General features: G+C 32.1%; 2 protein-coding genes across 5 annotated transcripts in view; one reads left to right on the top strand and one right to left on the bottom strand.

Annotated features, from left to right (window-relative positions):
• The window catches only part of LOC140047448 (pseudouridylate synthase TRUB1-like), a 39,025-nt gene that overhangs the window by 1,392 nt on the left and 15,582 nt on the right, over positions 1 to 22,051 (bottom strand). Inside the window, exon 7 of one of the 3 annotated variants that reach the window (XM_072092484.1) lies at positions 4,835 to 4,954. In XM_072092484.1, the coding sequence (XP_071948585.1) occupies positions 4,851 to 4,954 (104 nt within the window). In that variant the 3' untranslated portion in view covers positions 4,835 to 4,850. Of the gene's footprint in view, positions 1 to 4,834; positions 4,955 to 13,411; positions 13,917 to 22,051 lie in introns of those variants that run through there. The other 2 variants (XM_072092482.1, XM_072092483.1) reach the window with 2 other exon arrangements.
• LOC140047446 (uncharacterized) lies at positions 290 to 20,061 on the top strand. 2 transcript variants are annotated; one of them, XM_072092477.1, is made up of 8 exons: positions 290 to 583; positions 2,315 to 2,380; positions 3,604 to 3,849; positions 7,135 to 7,272; positions 13,192 to 13,291; positions 17,180 to 17,326; positions 17,682 to 17,743; positions 17,928 to 20,061. In XM_072092477.1, exons 1-8 carry the CDS (start codon positions 353 to 355, stop codon positions 18,453 to 18,455), a joined length of 1,518 nt encoding a protein of 505 aa, XP_071948578.1. In that variant the 5' UTR covers positions 290 to 352; the 3' UTR covers positions 18,456 to 20,061. The 2 variants fall into 2 exon arrangements, with proteins under 2 accessions (XP_071948578.1, XP_071948579.1); XM_072092478.1 differs by lacking the exon at positions 2,315 to 2,380 and having other exon boundaries at positions 17,928 to 20,060.

Below are 22,051 nucleotides of genomic sequence, written 5' to 3' on the forward strand. Positions count from 1 at the left end.
AACGTTAGAATAATCCATTTTGAACGGATAAAATATACAATTCAGGATACATTCGAATTGCATTATTTTGTTTAAAAAATTAATTTGAAGACAATAAATAAATGTTTATTTGAAATTGTATCAAATATGAATATAATAACTATAGTAGTTGGCAGGAAAAAATTAAAAAGTAAAACATTCATATACGCACAGCAACTTTATGCAATAGAATAGCCCAATCAGGGCCGATTTAAATGCCAATTTACATACGGTATACCAAACAAACAAAAAAGAAGCTGTGTTGTTTAAAAAACTGTTACAGCTGATCGGTTGTATTTTAAATTTTAGTTTAAGTGTCAAGTATGCAAAAGTCATGGATACTGTAGAAAACATTAAATCATATAGGCCTAGACAAATACTACGTGTAATTACGTTAGTTTTGATCATACAGTTAAAGTTTTGTGAACCGGTGTTTGGACGAATTGTTGACAAGGACGTTTCAATTTCTGTGTACAATGTTCCGTCTTTGATCCTAGCGATGGGCCGAAGTTTCAGTTTTGGCTCCGATTCTAGTTTATTTTTCCAACTAACGTGCCCGACCAAGGTAAGCATGATTACTATTAAATATTAATACGTTGATTTGCTAGGCTAACTTAAGTATAGCCTAGTCGACGTAGGCCTAGGCCAACAAGGTTGGTAGCTAGTAGATCTAGAAGAGCCTAGCTAGAGGCTACAAATGTCCCAGGTTAATCGCCTGGAAACACAATTGGATACGCCCACCAAGACGTCAGCTTAATCTCTTGAAATTATGATTGTATAAACCTAGTGCCCAGACAAATAGTTTTATAAATAACTTTAAAATGAAAGTAAACAAAGTAAATGTAATTTTTCCTATAGTTATTCAGTGCAAGAATCCTACTAAATAATGAATTATTGTTTATTATTTCTTGTTATTTAATTAAATTTACTCAGAGACCTTCCTACACAGGGCCTACTAAATAATGATTTAATAAATTTACTTGTCGAAGAATTGTTTAAATCCTGTAATGCTGTGCTTTAGGAGATTTATGACTGACTGTCAAAAAGGTTTTTGAGTGATAATATATTGTGCAGGTACAGTGTTTGAAAAAATCTTTAATGATCACATTCTGTTTCCTTTGATAAGACTTCCTTCCACCAGTACAAAATAACAGCTGAGCATACATTTGACTTGGTTTCCTGCACATAAATGTTTTAAAACACATTTGACCTTGCAGTATGAGGTCACCACTGCAATTAGGACTTAAATATTCAACTGTACTAATTACAGTAATTTAGCTGTCACATGTGTTGGTACAGTAATTAGATAATTAAACGTTTGTTCTACTACAGCTTTTTTAGTAGTAAAATATTAATAGATGTAGCCAATTATAATACTAATTAGTCTTAATAATATTCTCAACAAGACATGAGTATTTATAAATTAGTGATCATTACATCTACAGTAATGTCAATCAATTTGTTGCAACATTGTACAATTTCCGGTATGTCTTGTCTTTAATTTATTTTCTTGTTTTAATTAACATTACATTACATGATTACAATCAACCAATCAACCAGCACTATTGTTGTAATGTTACGTAACTTTACCCTTCGTGAGACTATAAAGTTGTACATTATTACAATCAACCAATCAACCAGCACTATTGTTGTAATGTAACGTAACTTTACCCTTCGTGAGACTATAAAGTTGTACATTATTACAATCAACCAATCAACCAGCACTATTGTTGTAATTTTACGTAACTTTACCCTTCGTGAGACTTTAAAGTTTAAAATTCTATTCATGCAAAGCTTACCTGGATAAACCAACCAAGGCCTTTTCCCTCTGAGAGGAGAACATAATTTGAAAAGTAAACCCCTCCAAGATAGTGGTATCATCCGTGAGCCATGTGACTTTGCCCATGCATACAACATAATATATCTTTTTGAGATGTCGAAACGCCGATTTGTTTTGAAAACCGAGAGAACATACTTTGATCCATTGTGATTGAGACTATTAGTATCAGCAATACAGTACATTTTTTTGTCAATTCTGCTGGAATACGTTATTAACAATAATATAAAATGTATCTATTTTACTTTAGTTTACTTAAAATTCAAATTGGATAAAAGGGATGTTATACTGTATTAAATCCAGTCTTATGATCTATACTTTATGATTTAAAAAGCAATTACCGTAGGTAAAAATGGAATGATACAGTACAATTCAAGAATTGATTGCATCTGATTTGAATCAATGCATTCATCATTGTATGTTAATACAACATTAATGTTAACATTCTCTTTTTGACAGAATGATCATTTTAATGTTTATACTGATGTCTACTTATTAGCATGTAGCTATGGTGACAGGAGGGAGGTAAGTGTTTAAGAGTTGATGATTATTGTTTTGATGCATTTATGATTTCTTTATGACATGTGATAATATTATATTATCATTTTTAGTAAGACTGTATTACTGTAGTGTACTTGTAGCTTATGTCTTTATCCTAACTAAATGTTATTAAGCATACATTTTGTAATTGTCTATCTCAACGTAGGATGTGGTTACAGTAATTAACTATACGAAACATTAAATACATGAATCACAGCCTCCTGGGGCTGGGGTTGTTAGCTATAAATGTTTCAACTGGAATCCAATTTAAGTTTAAAAACCTAGATGGATCATTCTAATCCCACATCAGTCCAGAAATCATTCAAATTAGATAGGTACTTTGTACTTACTTTACACTAAGTACGATATTATCATCCCATAAACTACCAGTTGAAATAAATGTCAATATACATTTATTACGAGATCAAATTAATTTGCTAAAGGTCAAACAAAATGTACGTTTGACAGGTCGTCAGTGTTTTTTCACCTAAGTTGGTTACTAAGTTGGTTACTAAGTTGGTTACTAAGTTGGTTACTAAGTTGGTTACTAAGTTGGTTACTTCATTTAGTTTGTCGTCAGTTTTTATTATATTTTCAATATGAAACACAGGTTATTGACATTTAAAATCTTTGTTGAATCACTGACTTTAAAATGTTATAGTTAGACAGTAAAATTATATCATAATCCTACAGTACACAATCTATTAATAGTTACAGCTTAAGAATGATAAAATATGACTAATTTCACCAAAATTACAATGATCACTGAAATTCAGTGTATGATTATTTCGGCCGCTGGTTATGAATGCCTACATTCATAACTTTATAATTTACTCACCAAGGCCATAGCGTGAGGTTGAAAACATGCTTTAAATAAAATGATTATATAAAATATGACAATCTATGCTGGGAATTACAAATTTCTCATGCTGGCTATGGCCCTGCTCACCATCATCTCATATTGAGTACAAGGGTTAGGTCAGCTTTAAGAAGTATAGTCTTTACACACCATTGCCTAGAGGGATGGTTTGTTTTTGGCAAGTATGGCGGCTGATATTGCACACAGTGACCATAGAGATAATTATCTCTATGCTGTGAGTGACTCAGTTAACACTGTATTGTCAATCAAAATATTAAGCTTTCATTTTGTGGATTAATATATTATGTATATCAATAGAAATTGTTTATTACATTTATTTGATAAAAAGGTATCAAAATGGAACAATGATATGCTGATAGGAATGTGTCACCAACTAGGAGAAGTTGAACCAAACACGCTGGACGGTTTGCCTTGCTTGCATATGAAAGTTCAACAGGCTGCAGACGATCCCGGCTCTTTCTACTTGAATCATACGTTTTCTCGGCAACGCAACTTTCTTATCATGACACTGATATGTCCGCCAGTTAAACCAAAACTATCCGGAGTTCTTGTAACTCCGACTACAATCTGTCGGGTAAGGCTTTTTAATGTTGATATCAATGTTTCAAATCCACATTTCAAATCAGATTAAATTTAATGCGCGGTTAAACTTAACGAAGGTGACATTAAACATTAGTACTGTAGAATAAATATACCATAACTTTAATAATAATTTATAAGTCATCACATGACATTTCATGTATAAATTGCAGAGTAGGAATTAGTATGTACACAGTACTTCATAAATTAATATTTTTTCAAAACATGTTATTTTCGAGGCATTTAATGTTCAGAAAATACATAACATTAATATTTAATGTAACAGACAAATTATTTAATCTTATAAAGTCTACTTCTATAAGCAACAAAGAGATAAATGGCAGCTGGACAAACAGCCCAAGGGTACGGAATTGATCAATGATCCTATCCACTACAGTCTACTAACTAATTATTACAATACATTTACTGTAATGTGTCGCACCACAACAGTATACTGTACCGTCACAGGAACACATTTGTGCCTTAAATTTATTTTGTTGGTTTTTACTATACAACTGTTATTATATTTCATAGCATTTCTACCATATTAAAATTATAAGAAATATTGTAAACAAATTCTTTGCTGAAATAAAATAAAATACAACTTTTGTTAAGCTCTGTCTACAACTATCAAAAATGTGCCCATATATGGACGTGATGATGTCATATCACTACCATATTTGGGCAAATTACTTCCATTTTTGGGCACATTTATTTTGTCAAACTACAGTAAATTTATACTGTTGGCAAACTTTTAATGTGATTTGAAGGAATCCACTATTAAATTACAGTACTTCATCATAACAAATATATTGTTGAACAACATAGTGATTTACGAGCTAAGTACCTCATTATACTTCTTAAATTTTGCAATATTTGGGGAAACTGCAACCTACATCTGTTAATCGAATGTAAAGTATCGTACATATTTGACGTAGTTTCTATTTAAGTTTATTAGAATCCTATTAGAGAACACTGACCTGTAAAAAGCACTGATCATGTAGCAAGTTCAATAGTATTCAGTTCAATAGTACTCAGTTCAATAGTACTCAGTTCAATATCAATGGTATTCAGTTCAGAGTATTCAAAATCATGAAGATCTATGAACAATAAAATAAAAGCTGTTATGTCAGTGAATTTAGGGATAAAAAAAATACAACTAGATTAAAAGGATTTACATGATAATGCTGTCAAGCATTTTAATCCCATAATTTGAAGTCCATATTACCTCACGACGAATAAATATTTGCATTCGATTACAAACAAGGTATGAAAAGTACTGTACTGTACTGAAGCTCTGTCCACACAAGTTTTCATCATGTCCATGCATGGGCACGTCACTCCTTTTTTTGTCACATAAGTTTGATAGTATAAACAGAGCTTTATAAATCATTATGTAGTAGTTGGGTCCATTTCCTACAGTATGTACAGTTTTGAATCTTAAAGCATTTCAGAATTAAACAGAAGTGATAAGTGAGTGGCAACTATTTTCAATCTTAGTTTTAAAACTAAAATAGTATACATTCATTTGATCTTTTATTTCGGAATCTCTGATCCATAGAAAGTAAAATTACATAAATAAATTAAAAATAAACAAAACTGTACGGATTACTACTAATCACGAATGTACTCATATTTATAAAGGAGTTATTTTCACAATGTTTTTACAAAAATGCGTCAAAGTTAAGGAATCGTGGAAATAAATGACTTCACATTTGATAATTAACTTTCATTGACGCATTTCTTTTATTAAAATTTAATACAATAATATTTTCTTTGCTGCGATGTTTATAATAATCTGTCTCCTTTCAACTACATTCTATTTGATAGGATTTATGAAACATTAAGCAAAATGAACCTGCAGCTGTTAACAGTAGCATTGCATGAATCAAAGAATTTAATTTAAAGTCCATATCACATGCAGCATTGAAATATTCAAACTAATGTTAATTGTATTTCTAAATAATAATAATAATCGATGAAAACTATAACAATGTTTAGCTATTTTTAAGACCAACCTGAAGAGGTCGCTATTTGCTGATGTACTCGCACGTTGTTGATGCACAAAGTGCCATGAGCTCCACATGGTGGTGGGGGATACCAGTGCTATTATAAGTTTTAATTTTTAATTTAAATTATTATTATTTTACCTTTAATTTGTAAACCTATTGGTTTGTGCCGCTGTTACAAAAGCATCAATCCAAATAAAGTTATTAATTTACTCTGGTCTTTCACAGTGCATTCAGACTATAACCTGTAATTGAACCATGTGACTTAAAAGTAGGTCGTCTACATTATTCAGATCACATGACATTTGTTGAAGACTAGCATTCACATTAGCTTAACAAGTATTAATGATTTTTAAAATTGCAAACATTGCCAGCATTCGGCGGTGATACGTTCTGTTAGTGTTAGTATCGTATCATTCTGCATCATTGCCAGCATTCGGCGGTGATACGTTCTGTTAGTGTTAGTATTGTATCATTCTGCATTATTGCCAGCATTCGGCGGTGATACGTTCTGTTAGTGTTAGTATCGTATCATTCTGCATTATTGACAAATATTATGTACACACTATCTAAAGCTCTGTCTACACTATCAAACATTATGTGAAAAAATTTGATGTGCCCATATATGGACATAATGATATCACAACCATATTTGGGCATATCACTACCATATTCGGGCACACAATCTAAATGCTGAGATGACAGTTGTTTGAACACATGACCAAATTAAAAGCATTCAATTCCCTGAACAGTGCTTGATATCATATAGTTAATAAGATACTGTCTTTGCACACACACAAATCCTCTCATTCCTTTAACAATCAACTGAAGGAAATTTAATGAGTCAATCTAAGTTTAAAAAAATGTGTAATACTGTAGGACAGTATAAGGTATATAAAATTAAAACATTTGAGTTTAATCTTCCATAAAAAATGCAAATAATATTTTTTTAAATTAATTTCAACAGTAAAAGTGAAGAAATATTTTAGAACTATCTTCTTATTGATAAAAAATACCAAATTAGTTTTTGGAATTGTCTAGATTTGTATACCAAAGCCCCCCCCCCTCCCCCTTCCCCAACCACAAATTGTAATGCAAAAGATAGGACATCCAATTAAGCTTTTCCCTTAATTTCACCATTTTTAAGCCGTGCATACCCCCCCCCCCCCTCCCTTATTTCAAAATCCTGGATCTGATACTTAACTTGAAGAAAAAAAAAATGCACAGTGCTGTTAATATGAAAATGTTTTTTTTTGTTTTATTGTATGTAGTCACGGCTGACCACAATGAACAAGAACAGTCACCTAAGTATGGACGAGATCCCTGAACCAATCATTTACAAGATACTGGTAATGATATGGGTCATTCTTATGGTTTGTTGGATTATCAACTGGACTATTTTCAACGAAGTAAGCAACTTTTCAATCAATAATCATTTTCACTACCCACCTCAATTCCCTAGCAGAGATCATCATTCATTTTCACTACCCACCTCAATTCCCTAGCAGAGATCATCATTCATTTTCACTACCCACCTCAATTCCCTAGCAGAGATCATCATTCATTTAATAATTATATTTAAAGCATCTTTGCCTCGTCTGTTTTTAACCTCTCACTACGGCCTTGGTTATGCCTTATGAGTTCAAGATTTTAATTTTCTCCTTTGTCCGTTCTTGAAGCATTGAGCAACACTCTTTCTTTTCAGAGTTTTAGATTTTTATTTTCTCCTTTGTTTGAGGAATGATAAATACATTAACATGCACTGTCTTTCAAATTAGTGTTAGTCAAACAGTTGTTAGTCACATGTATCACATGTAAATGAAAGGAAATGATAGGAGGGTATTTACACAAATAATGCATTGCATGCACTGGAGTCATGGGATGTTTTTATTGCAATTCAAAGCCTTACACAGGAACTGAGTGTCATACTCATTATTCAAGACCTGCTTTATATACTGAGTTGTTCAGTTACGGAAACAAAAATCTCCCCAAGAAATAATAATCATGGGAAGCTACGATTGCAGTATTGAATATTAATTTTAAATGAGTCATAAATTTAATATCTATTAATTGCGTTTGATATCTTTCAAATTTAATTACCATTGAAAACACGCTCTTTTAAATTAATGTTTTAAATTAAATTTCAATCTATTATTACATTCATTGTGGTTTAGCTTGCTCTGTGTCAAATGGCAAACAAAAATATGCTGATTAAACATTTCCTGATGGGAACTGCTTGCCTGTCACAGTTAAAGTACAGTATAACACCAGATGAACACTATCAGAGTTTCAGAGTTATAAGTTAACTGATATGTATGTACTTATCGTTGATGTAACTATGATTCTATGCTTAAGCGGAGATAAGCATACAAGGTAGGCACTGTAACTGTACATAAGCATACAAGGTAGGCAGTTACTGTAACTGTACATAAGCATACAAGGTAGGCAGTTACTGTAACTGTACATAAGCATACAAGGTAGGCAGTTACTGTAACTGTACATAAGCATACAAGGTAGGCAGTTACTGTAACTGTACATAAGCATACAAGGTAGGCAGTTACTCTAACTGTACATAGAAAACCAATTTCAAATCTTTCATTGACGAACTATTTGACAATAAAGTTATATTGTATCTTGTTTAAACTCAGCTAGTGCGTTTCAAAAACATTTTAGAAAACAAAGTGACTTTATCAAGCTCCTGTGGATGCTGTGACAAAATAAGCGAATTAACCTTTCTTGGCAGCAGAAACAGGATAAATTGTCAATAACCAAATAAATGGCAGTCTCAAAATAACGGTTAAAACCCCCAATCGATTCGGTGTTAGAACGGCTTTGTAGCTGCAACGTCAACTGCACTGCAGTAACGTTTGAATTGACCGCCAGAGCCAATTGTATTTTGGTTAATGCTAACGATTTCCATCGACAACCACCCACTGATTTAAACGGTTATATTGGAGCACAAATTTATCAGGAATGCCGTCGATATAAAAATTATATTTTAAATCTAAACGGTTTATTCGGCGTTATGCAGCAGAAACAACCCACACACTCTTGAATACATGTTTATAAAAATGTCTAGTTAAATTTTAACAGGTAAATACCTTTTATTGATTAAGTAATTTAATGCTTTGAAGCAATTTGATGAAAACCATATTATAAAATTATTAATTTGAGAGTATTATTATTAATTGGCATCAATCAATAACTTGACATAAAACATGACACAAGCCAGGAGCATGTTCTTGTAATAGCTTAATACACGCACAGGAGATATTTTGAACAAGTTATAGATGTTTTATTCATAGCAGCAGAATAATCTAGATTGTAAAGTGATGGTAGGATAGGCTACAATTAATGCAATTGAGAAAATACTCAACATAAATCATAAGCTATCCAGCTTAACATAAGACCGTGATAATAATATCCATTTATAGCTTTGATGTGTAGCTAACAAATAAATGGTTCTAAAAAAATATAGTTACTGAATTTAAAAAGCAAAAAATAATATACAAATTAGCCTATTTATTAAATTTATACTGTATTAGAATTGTTAGTTTTGATGTGAAGTTAAAGCTCTGTCTACACTATAAACTAGTTTGACAAAAAAGGTGTGATGTGCCCAAATATGGTAGTGATGTGACATCATCATGTCCATATATGGGCACATCAAATGTTGTCGTATACATTTTGATAATGTAGACAGGGCTTAGACATAATGGTTTTATACATAGTTTTAAGTTTTAAAACAAAAATGTGTTTAAAAAAAAATTATCATCTTCATTATATTTTGAATTACCGTACTGTTACTGTATTTTTATAGCCAAGCTCTCGGAGCTGTATTGCAAAAAATCAAAAATTACCAAACATTTGTTTTTTGTATCGCTGTGTTTATTAACATAAAATATGGAATGTGTCAGCAGCGTGTTCTTAGCTCAAGACTGATAAATTGCTAGAAATTATCGATATTACAGTATGCCTTACAATGTTTATGGCTGCACATTAAATATTTTGTACATTAAGTAAGTCAGAAATAAACAGATAGGTTTTTGAAATGGTTAAAATAGTAATTGCAAAATCAAAAGTACTATTCATCAGCATCTTCATATACTGTGGAGAACCTCATGTGAGTATAGTCAAACATGGTTTGGTCACATTTATGCATCTAGGCTTCCTAAATTTTCCTTAAATTTTGTGTACTGGTTTCATATTATTTAATATTAATATTACATTACAGTACTTCTTTTTTTAAAGATAATTTCAGATTTATTTATTTTATTTTTACATTTTGCCTTAATTTGGTTTTCGCAAATTATATCAAATGTCGTCCACACGTACAACAGTAGAAACTCTATTAAGGGGACATATTGAGGGATCAACAAAGTGTTACGGGTTGGCAGTAGGGGACATATTGAGGGATCAACAAAGTGTTACGGGTTGGCAGTAGGGGACATATTGAGGGATCAACAAAGTGTTACGGGTTGGCCGTAGGGGACATATTGAGGGATCAACAAAGTGTTACGGGTTGGCAGTAGGGGACATATTGAGGGATCAACAAAGTGTTACGGGTTGGCAGTAGGGGACATATTGAGGGATCAACAAAGTGTTACGGGTTGGCAGTAGGGGACATATTGAGGGATCAACAAAGTGTTACGGGTTGGCCGTAGGGGACATATTGAGGGATCAACAAAGTGTTGCGGGTTGGCAGTAGGGGACATATTGAGGGATCAACAAAGTGTTGCGGGTTGGCAGTAGGGGACATATTGAGGGATCAACAAAGTGTTGCGGGTTGGCAGTAGGGGACATATTGAGGGATCAACAAAGTGTTACGGGTTGGCAGTAGGGGACATATTGAGGGATCAACAAAGTGTTACGGGTTGGCAGTAGGGGACATATTGAGGGATCAACAAAGTGTTACGGGTTGGCAGTAGGGGACATATTGAGGGATCAACAAAGTGTTACGGGTTGGCAGTAGGGGACATATTGAGGGATCAACAAAGTGTTACGGGTTGGCAGTAGGGGACATATTGAGGGATCAACAAAGTGTTACGGGTTGGCAGTAGGGGACATATTGAGGGATCAACAAAGTGTTACGGGTTGGCAGTAGGGGACATATTGAGGGATCAACAAAGTGTTACGGGTTGGCAGTAGGGGACATATTGAGAGATCAACAAAGTGTTACGGGTTGGCAGTAGGGGACATATTGAGGGATCAACAAAGTGTTACGGGTTGGCAGTAGGGGACATATTGAGGGATCAACAAAGTGTTACGGGTTGGCAGTAGGGGACATATTGAGGGATCAACAAAGTGTTACGGGTTGGCCGTAGGGGACATATTGAGGGATCAACAAAGTGTTACGGGTTGGCAGTAGGGGACATATTGAGGGATCAACAAAGTGTTACGGGTTGGCAGTAGGGGACATATTGAGGGATCAACAAAGTGTTACGGGTTGGCCGTAGGGGACATATTGAGGGATCAACAAAGTGTTACGGGTTGGCAGTAGGGGACATATTGAGGGATCAACAAAGTGTTACGGGTTGGCAGTAGGGGACATATTGAGGGATCAACAAAGTGTTACGGGTTGGTAGTAGGGGACATATTGAGGGATTAACAAAGTGTTACGGGTTGGCAGTAGGGGACATATTAAGGGATCAACAAAGTGTTACGGGTTGGCCGTAGAAATATTGTTCGTGTCGCATGAAAGTGTCCCTAATAGAACAAATATGTTTTCTACGCGCACAATGTACAGTACTGTATTCCGGGGTAAACACAGGAGGCCTCAAAGCATTTTTAGCCTTTTTGACATATTTTAATGCCTGTTTTTTCCTCTGGGCACTTCTCAGGGCCCCCATAAGCTCCGGGGACCCTGGGTTTAGCCAGTTAGCGCTCATAGCCATAACACCACTGCACGTACCTGTACGCAGTGTAACAGCCTGGAGTAACATACTGCACTACCCTGAACATGCATAGTTATATAAGTTGGCAAATTATATGAATAATTTAATTGTTTGAGATAATTCCGCTATTCATCTACAGACCTACACAGACCTGTACCTAATGACCTTTAAACAAAAGATCTATCTTGCTGTTTCTGTATTAAATTCTTGATGTAATGTAAGCTATTTAGTATTCAATGAGAATAATGTCCAAAAATAATAGGCATGATTAACCTTTGACATCAATGACAGAAGTTTAATTAGAGACATCTTAACAGACAATAGTAGTATCAAGTAATAATCTCATAATTTATTTTTTTTAAAACCATGTTTAATGAGGGTGATCCATCCAGCAATTGCTGATCATTAAGGACCCTCAGAGGTTCACAGGACAAACGTCTTATTACAAGACTTTGAGAGTGGAGTTGTAATTTTGTCCAGAAAAAATCCTGAAATGTGATTATAACCACCAAGCCACAACTCCACTATTCTCATAATGTTAATATATGTTGATATATGTTAATATATGCAAAAGTTTGGGTGTTCAATAATTTATAAAATTCTTTATTTACCAAACTGACTCATACAATATGTTTTTTAAAGCCAATATTACAGAAAACAAAATTAGTCTTTTTTTTGGATTGTACAGTATAAGACGTAATGCATTGCATTTTTGTTTCTTGTTAAATTTTGTTGTCTGCACTCATGTTTTTCTTGATAATGGAATTGTCTATCCAAAAAACTTTCTTATACAATAATGTTTTTTAAAGCCAATTTTGTTGTTGGTACTCATTTTTTCTTTATGATCTAAATTCGTCTTTCCAAAATACAGAATGTATGAATTACTAGACTATGTTCATAGTATGCGATACAAAGTTCAGTTTCATCTGTCGGTTTAAAGTATAATGTCTTGCTTTAATATATGCTGTTATTGATTTGATATTTAACTGATGGATAGAATTAAAGGACTTGAGATGACTTACTAACTGCTGAAAGGCAACAACTTAAGTACTTACTGATCTATAATTCCCATGACAGTTTTTTTTTGTTTTTGTTGATAAAAATCTGTTACTAACATACTGTAGCTCTGTCTACACTATCAAACTTGTGACAAAAAAATGCGATGTGCCCATATATGGACATGATGATGTCATATCACTACCATATTTGGGCAAATAGAGTAATCACCATATTTGGGCACATCACACTTTTTTTGTCAAACTAGTTTTATAGTGTGGACAGACCTTAAAAAAATGTTCATTGTAATGTTGAAATACTGTAATACTAAGTATTGTTCCAGTATCATGCACTTAATGTTCATTGACCTTTAGCCAATCAGCTTGGTTACAAACAGTGTACTTTATATTAATATGAAATCCTTAATTTTTTTAACAGTACTCCAACAGCCTACACAAGTTCATGTTTGTTGCACCTACATTTAAGCTCACTAATCTAGTTATAGAAATGATTTACTGGCGTTATATGGATTCAACAGGTAATTGTCTAAAAACAGTTTAATTGGTTTTTTCTTCTTTTTTTATTGTTAGTTTCTTTTCATTCATCTACTAAACAAACAAAACACACAACAAAAAAGAAATAAAGAATATTTTACTTTCAAATGCATAAAATACCCAGCCTCCTTTTCTTGTTATTTTAATTCAACTATTATTCATTCATTGTTTTTATATTGATTTTTTGGAGGAATTTTTTTGAAATAAATTGAATAACTTTTCTTTATCCTACTGGATGTCACTGTTAAATAATGAATTTTGCTACAAATATCATATTCCATAATTTTCTTTTTCTATCACTGTTTTCTCATTACACATTCCAGCATTTATTGCTGGGCAGTTTAGCAGATTCTATCTTCCCATAAAATCTATTCACACAATCAAACATTTTCACAAAATACACATAATCATTTGTGATGTATTCTGCGAAAATGATGAAATAATGAGGAAGGGAGTAATGACCGTACGACTGTTAAGGTATAACTCATGAGCGTGACGTTATTACAACAATTCCAGCGTTATATTATTCCTCAGTTTTAACGTCAGTTGACAGAATGTTAAACAAAAGACGTTGTCTAAAGACATCCTGTCTCCTCAGTCCATAGAATTCTATTTTTAAAGAAAATTATAGATGAAATTGAAACTCATATTTCAAATATGCCTATTGGCTTTAAAATATGCAAAAATAGACCTAATAATAACACTATGTAAAAGTCTGTATATCTCATAAAGTCAACTGATTATTTTTCAGCAGAACTGAACCCCTCCTTTGGGACAACAAGACAAACCCTATTATGCAGACACTTTCCCATGACACACGAACAAGGAAAAATATATGTTTTAAAAATTTAGCAAACCCCTATTCAGTGGACACTTATTAACATCACAGCCAACCCCTATTCAGTGGACACTAAGGGGACACTTTTTTTGGGTCCCAGGTGTTTAATAGGGGTTTTATCTAATTAGTAAAAACAACCCAAAAGCAATATTAAGAAAACTGAATGAAAATACAAATGATATCAAGATTAAATACTATAGTTTACACATGAGGAAAGTTAATCAAGTATTTCAATAATTTAACGCAAATTAACGGAAATAATAAAGGTTACTTTACTTAGTTAGATAGCTTCATTAAAACATCATCATGACAGAGTTAACCAAAATTACTTGATAATCACGAAAATAATAAGATAATTTACAAATGCTGATCACATTCATTACCTAGAGTTTATCATTTCCTATTGAAACTTCAAAGTGGACCTAGTACATAGTGTACATGCCAACATCTAATGTATTACAATACAATATCATTTGGACCTATATAGTACACAGTATGCCAACATCTAATGCATTACAATACAATATCATTTGGACCTATTTAGTACACAGTATGCCAACATCTAATGCATTACATTACAATATCATTTGGACCTATTTAGTACACAGTATGCCAACATCTAATGCATTACAATACAATATCATTTGGACCTATTTAGTACACAGTATGCCAACATCTAATGCATTACAATACAATATCATTTGGACCTATTTAGTACACAGTATGCCAACATCTAATGCATTACAATACAATATCATTTGGACCTATTTAGTACACAGTATGCCAACATCTAATGCATTACAATACAATATCATTTGGACCTATATAGTACACAGTATGCCAACATCTAATACATTACAATACAATATCATTTGGACCTATTTAGTACACAGTATGCCAACATATAATGCATTACAATACAATATCATTTGGACCTATATAGTACACAGTATGCCAACATCTAATGCATTACAATACAATATCATTTGGACCTATTTAGTACACAGTATGCCAACATCTAATGCATTACAATACAATATCATTTGGACCTATTTAGTACACAGTATGCCAACATCTAATGCATTACAATACAATATCATTTGGACCTATTTAGTACACAGTATGCCAACATCTAATGCATTACAATACAATATCATTTGGACCTATTTAGTACACAGTATGCCAACATCTAATGCATTACAATACAATATCATTTTGACCTATTTAGTACACAGTATGCCAACATCTAATGCATTACAATACAATATCATTTTGACCTATTTAGTACACAGTATGGCAACATCTAATGCATTACAATACAATATCATTTGGACCTATTTAGTACACAGTATGCCAACATCTAATGCATTACAATACAATATCATTTGGACCTATATAGTACACAGTATGCCAACATCTAATGCATTACAATACAATATCATTTGGACCTATTTAGTACACAGTATGCCAACATCTAATGCATTACAATACAATATCATTTGGACCTATATAGTACACAGTATGCCAACATCTAATGCATTACAATACAATATCATTTGGACCTATTTAGTACACAGTATGCCAACATATAATGCATTACAATACAATATCATTTGGACCTATATAGTACACAGTATGCCAACATCTAATGCATTACAATACAATATCATTTGGACCTATTTAGTACACAGTATGCCAACATCTAATGCATTACAATACAATATCATTTGGACCTATTTAGTACACAGTATGCCAACATCTAATGCATTACAATACAATATCATTTGGACCTATTTAGTACACAGTATGCCAACATCTAATGCATTACAATACAATATCATTTGGACCTATTTAGTACACAGTATGCCAACATCTAATGCATTACAATACAATATCATTTTGACCTATTTAGTACACAGTATGCCAACATCTAATGCATTACAATACAATATCATTTTGACCTATTTAGTACACAGTATGGCAACATCTAATGCATTACAATACAATATCATTTGGACCTATTTAGTACACAGTATGCCAACATCTAATGCATTACAATACAATATCATTTGGACCTATATAGTACACAGTATGCCAACATCTAATGCATTACAATACAATATCATTTGGACCTATTTAGTACACAGTATGCCAACATCTAATGCATTACAATACAATATCATTTGGACCTATTTAGTACACAGTATGCCAACATATAATGCATTACAATACAATATCATTTGGACCTATATAGTACACAGTATGCCAACATCTAATGCATTACAATACAATATCATTTGGACCTATATAGCACACAGTATGGCAACATCTAATGCATTACAATACAATATCATTTGGACCTATATAGTACACAGTATGCCAACATCTAATGCATTACAATACAATATCATTTGGACCTATTTAGTACACAATATGCCAACATCTAACAGTGCAGAATTGTCTAGTTAGCAAGGAATAATTTCGCCAGTGTAGCATAGCAAAAAGCCTATACAAAACATCCTTAATATTGCTACACATTTCTGATATTGTGTAGCAAAAAATACAATACAAAACTATGTTTCTCGACTAAAAAATCAGTTTGATTAGCAATATTGCTAAAGAAAATGTTAAAATGAAATTTTTCCTTGAGTAGTGTAAAGTATGCCAATTTTAATATTTACAATATTATTTTTCTAATGTTTCAATTCAATTATATTATTATGTTTTTTAAAATTACAATATTTTTTAAACGTTTAAATATAACTTACAATATATCATTTTTCTAATGCTTGAATATGCCAATATATACCTGTAATGTTTCAATATTGTAATGAGTCATTCTTATAATATAATAATGATATCTTATATCATTTTTCTAATAATAATAGGTTAATATCATTATATTGTACATTGTAATTACAAAATAATTATATTGTATGTTACAATATGAAAATATAATTATTAATAGTTACATTTCAATATTACAATATAATTTTTATTTGAATATAATTTTTAAAATCATTCTTTTAAACAGGAATAGAAAGACGGCCAATAGTAGTATGCCTTTATTTGATTTCAAGTATAGAAGACCTTTTACTATTTATAAGCATAATGATGGCCGCTGAAGGTTGGTGCGTCATGAGGCCATATATCAAACAGTGTCGTTCCGCACTCATTCCAAGTAAGTTTTACTATGTATCATAATTTGAGACATATCATTATTGGGTGTGCTATAGAAATAGGCTATTAAAAAAACCTATGGCAGTGTGTTAAATGCAACTATGTAATACTAATAGAGGAATAAATCATAATTAAATTTAGACTTAAAGCTCTGTCTACACTATCAAAATGTGATGTGCCCATATATGGACATGATGATGTCATATCACTACCATACATTTTTTGTCAAACTTGTTTAATAGTGTAGACAGAGCTTGAAGGTTTTACTTTACTATTTCAAAAGGATTTCCCATGATGCTCTACGATTTTCCACATTCATTTTAATGATTTAACATAATCTATTAATTACGTTTCAGTTACGTTCTTCTTCTATGTTGCTTCCGAGCTGTGTGTCGTTTATGCAAATACATATTTTTTGGTAAGTTTATAAAATGCTGGATACTCTCTCTCTAATTTGCAATAAGCATGTTGTCCCTTTAAATATTGAATCTAAATTAATGTTCTATAACTGTTAGTCTACCAATGCTTTCAATTACATTATGAATAAGTTAGTTTCTCCATGGTACTACTGTATTAATGTTTTTTTTTCTTTACGTTTGTAGGCATTTGCTATTTCTTGCATTATCTTTACAATCTATCGCGCTTTGAAATGGTCTTCTGAAAGCATTGAAATCTTACAGCGCCAGATAACAATCACAAGACATCTGGTCTCAATTAAGGAGATATACTTTGAAGGCAACAGCCCCGAAGCTCCTTTACTAAAGAAACTTAGAATCTACACGCGACTACGACAATTGGTGGCGCTATACACAATAACTTACGCAGTGATCATCACAATCGGCTCTTTTCTTTCACAGTACACGTGGGTCAGAACGATAATATTTGAAATACCAGAGGTTTTAGTATACATTGCACTTGGATTTATATTTTATCTGCGAGATTTTAGTCGGTATGAGACTGCAAGCTTAGAACTATTTCAAGATAACACTGTTGTAATGTTGTTACCAAGTCCAAATCATAAATGGCCTCAAAAACAAACTTTAATGCTTGGCCATGCAATTAATATGCCACGAGCAAACACTGACTTAAACACGCAGAAAGACATTCTACCAGCCCCTTCACCTGTTTAAGAGTTAGTATCAGTTGTATACTTAAACACACAGAAAGACATACTACCAGTCCCTTTACAATGTTTGAACTTAAGAAATCTGAAAATGTAATATGAGAACTAAAAAAAAAAAAAAAAACGTCCTACCAGTCAATTTACATTGTTTGAATTTAAATTAAGACATCTGAAGTCTTGGTCAAACAATCCATATAACATTAGCACAGAAAAACGAAGTATTAAATTCTATAAATATGGTATTATCACATTTTTAAAAAGGATTTTTAAACAGTGATTAAAATTTAATATATGCTTTTATTTCAACTTTTATTAATACAAAAAGCATGTACAATATAAATAACAGTATAATACAGAATAAAGGTAAAACAAGACTTAATATTATAGAAAGAGATTTGATGAATGAGATTTGATGAATGAGTACTTCTGAAAGTAAATTAACATTTTGTGTTTTAATGCCCTCCTTATACCTTAATCACTGGTAATCAAGGTTGATTATTTTTGTTGTTTTAGCGTTCTATCCAAATTAATTTTCTTTTTTAAAACTGCAAAGAGTAAACATGAGACTGACATTTTGTACTTTTATAAATATGCAATATGTAATATTTGTAAATATTTTAGCAAACACTGTATGCATTTCTATCTATTAATTTAAGATTCCTAAAAGCAATTGCATTATATGTTAACATACCCTGTTGCCACAGTCTAACTTCTATTAGATATTATTATCAGATATTTGGATCATTTTGGTGGCATAATAATTAATATGCAACTAAAAATAAATATTCAAATAATGAACTTTTATGAGTGTAATGCTACAAATAATGGCATGAGGTGAGTGAATGATGATTATATTTCAACAAGGCGAAGTATTGAACAACCATTCAATAGTTTGTACCATTGCATGCCATGTGACCCACAATCTTCATATCATATGAAAGGAATTTATATAGGTGTTATATAAAATTAAATATAACAGGATTGTAATTTAGGTATATCATTATTTCAAGAATAAATTTATTTCTCAACAAAATTAAACTTTTAAGCAACAACTTAGTATATCCTGAGAAAAAGGTTTCTCGCAGCACAGTAATTCAGTAAAATTAGTAATTTAAATTACAATTTTCACAAATGAGGTGACTGTATATTTCTTTAGTGTTGTCAGATTTCATGTATGTAATATGCAATTCAATTAACATTGCCTACTTAGCACTATTCATTAGATAGTACATATTCACACAAATAATTCTTTCAGTGTAAGACGACGTAAGAATGATTAATATTATTTTGTATTATTAAACTGTACCAGTAATAGACAAACATGCCTAGTCAATGCAAACACTCTTTGATATGTGTAGACACCTACACATAACTTCATACACTATTTTCTACCCAAACGTTCATATATTGTGTTGTTTATATCAATTTTTATACCATACTAAACATACTAAAGGAGTATTGAATACTATTGTAAAAACATGTGCAATCTTAACTACTGTAACTATCTTAATATATTATTGTATGTTGGTATTATAAATGTGTACATTTGTATTGTGTTACTTCAATTGTCCTTCAATGTTAACAGTGCTAAGAAGAATGAGAAGAATATTATTATAATTTTGACTCATTTTGCCAAGAAGTCTCTCATGTTCTACTTCCCTAAACAGAACTTATTATTATTTTGACTCGTTGGCCAACCTATCAACATACCAACCAACCAACAGTACCTACCTACCTTTAAGTTTCTCACATACTACTCTCCTAATCAGAAGTTATTAATAATTATGTTGGCCAACCAACATACCAACCTACAGTACCTGCCAACTAACCTATCAACATACCTATCAACATACCTACCAACCAACCTACCAACCAACCTACAGTACCTACCAACCAACCTACAGTACCTACCAACCAACCTACAGTACCTACCAACCAACCTACAGTACCTACCAACCAACCTACAGTACCTACCTACCAACCAACCTACAGTAGGCTACCTACCTAACTAGAATCTCTAATACATCTCTGCATTGCGTCTTAGTGGGAACCAAGCTTTAGTTTCAAATCAAGACTTTTCAAACAATCTCTGCTATGTAGTCTTATATTTTACATTTATATTAAACATAGGCCCCTACATCAAAAAAGCCTTATTATGCCTATGAATAAACATTAAATACAGAATTGTACGTTAGACTATTTATATCATTTAGTAAGGATTCAGACCTAAGACATCTACACTTAGCTGTGTCCTTGACTTTAATTTGTTTAGAAAACAAAGTAATTTTTACATTTAATACGTCACATGCATTTACGATTGCATCTAACAAGATTATAGTAATTTAACATCACACCGAATGCAAGTGATGAATAAATCTAGCATTTCTTAGGTTGTTCAAAGTAAAATGTGTAGATTTTAAAAGTAGTAGAGTGATGTTACTATGACACATTTTAATCAGAAGCCACTTGGAGCAGTGAGGTATATTTTTTCAAGATCAACTGTGATCAACAAATGCCAACTTTTAAGCCACTGACAACTTGGCTATTAAACTATCAATTCAATTTATTTATTTTCCAGAAAGACTGTGGTTCTGGCGGTAGAATGAGTCTTCTCGGATAAGGACTATAAACCGTAGGTCCAGTGTACATATCTAGTTCATTTTTTGAGACGAGTAGGGGGTTACCCGGTACTAGTACATCACAGCCACTGATCATAACTGGGCCCTCTGGGACTGAAGATGTTGCTCAATATAAATAAATAATAACAATATTATATGGACCAGAGACTCTAAAAAAAAAAATTGAATTGAAAATACAAATAATATATGAAAAATAACTGGTATATTGTTGTAGAAAAGAGAAATCACTGTAAACTTCTAACGCTGAACAATTACCAAAAAAACACAAAAACTGAAACAGGTAAGATGAGTCTAATGCAAGCATATCAGTGGAGTCACTATTTATTAATGTTAATGTGGAATTGGGGGATTGAGACAAATATGCACTCCTACTAGTACTACATTGGGTTTAATGTCACAAAATATGTACTCCTACATAGGGTTTAATGTCACAAAATATTCACCTCTATTTGTAACCAGAGTATCAAAATGTTATTTTAAATAAATTATTTATGACCAACCACTAACATCATGTAGCATAATATGTATTCATATTATCCATTTTATGTCATATTCACTGTAATAAAATACTTTATAAATGCTAATTTTACAAATCATTGACGATGTTGTATTGCTTTTGCAAATTATAATTTCTTCTACATCCAATTTATAAACCTAATCTTGCGTTTGTTATTGCTATTGAATGGATGACGTAATTACCAAGAAAAACTATTAAGTACTATTGTGAAAGCTATCACTAAAGCCTTGTCTACACTACTAAACAAACAAAAATGTGTCCATGGACATGATGATGTCATATCACTACCATATTTAGAAATATCGCCACCATATTTGGGCAAATCACATTTTTTTTTGTCAAACTAGTTTGATAGTGTAGACAGAGCTTAAGAAGTACACATCAATGGAAGCCAGTTTGATAGTGTAGACAGAGCTTAAGAAGTACACATCAATGGAAGCCAGTTTG

Source organism: Antedon mediterranea, chromosome 4, assembly GCF_964355755.1.
Source record: "Antedon mediterranea chromosome 4, ecAntMedi1.1, whole genome shotgun sequence".
NCBI classification, from domain to species: domain Eukaryota; kingdom Metazoa; phylum Echinodermata; class Crinoidea; order Comatulida; family Antedonidae; genus Antedon; species Antedon mediterranea.

Bases quoted from the DNA above. Each gene is read 5' to 3' on its own strand.
- LOC140047446 (XM_072092477.1), top strand. From the start codon at position 353: ATGGATACTGTAGAAAACATTAAATCATATAGGCCTAGACAAATACTA. The intron at 13,292-17,179 runs GTAATTGTCTAA...TCTTTTAAACAG, and splicing joins GCGTTATATGGATTCAACAG to GAATAGAAAGACGGCCAATA. The intron at 17,744-17,927 runs GTAAGTTTATAA...TTACGTTTGTAG, and splicing joins ATGCAAATACATATTTTTTG to GCATTTGCTATTTCTTGCAT.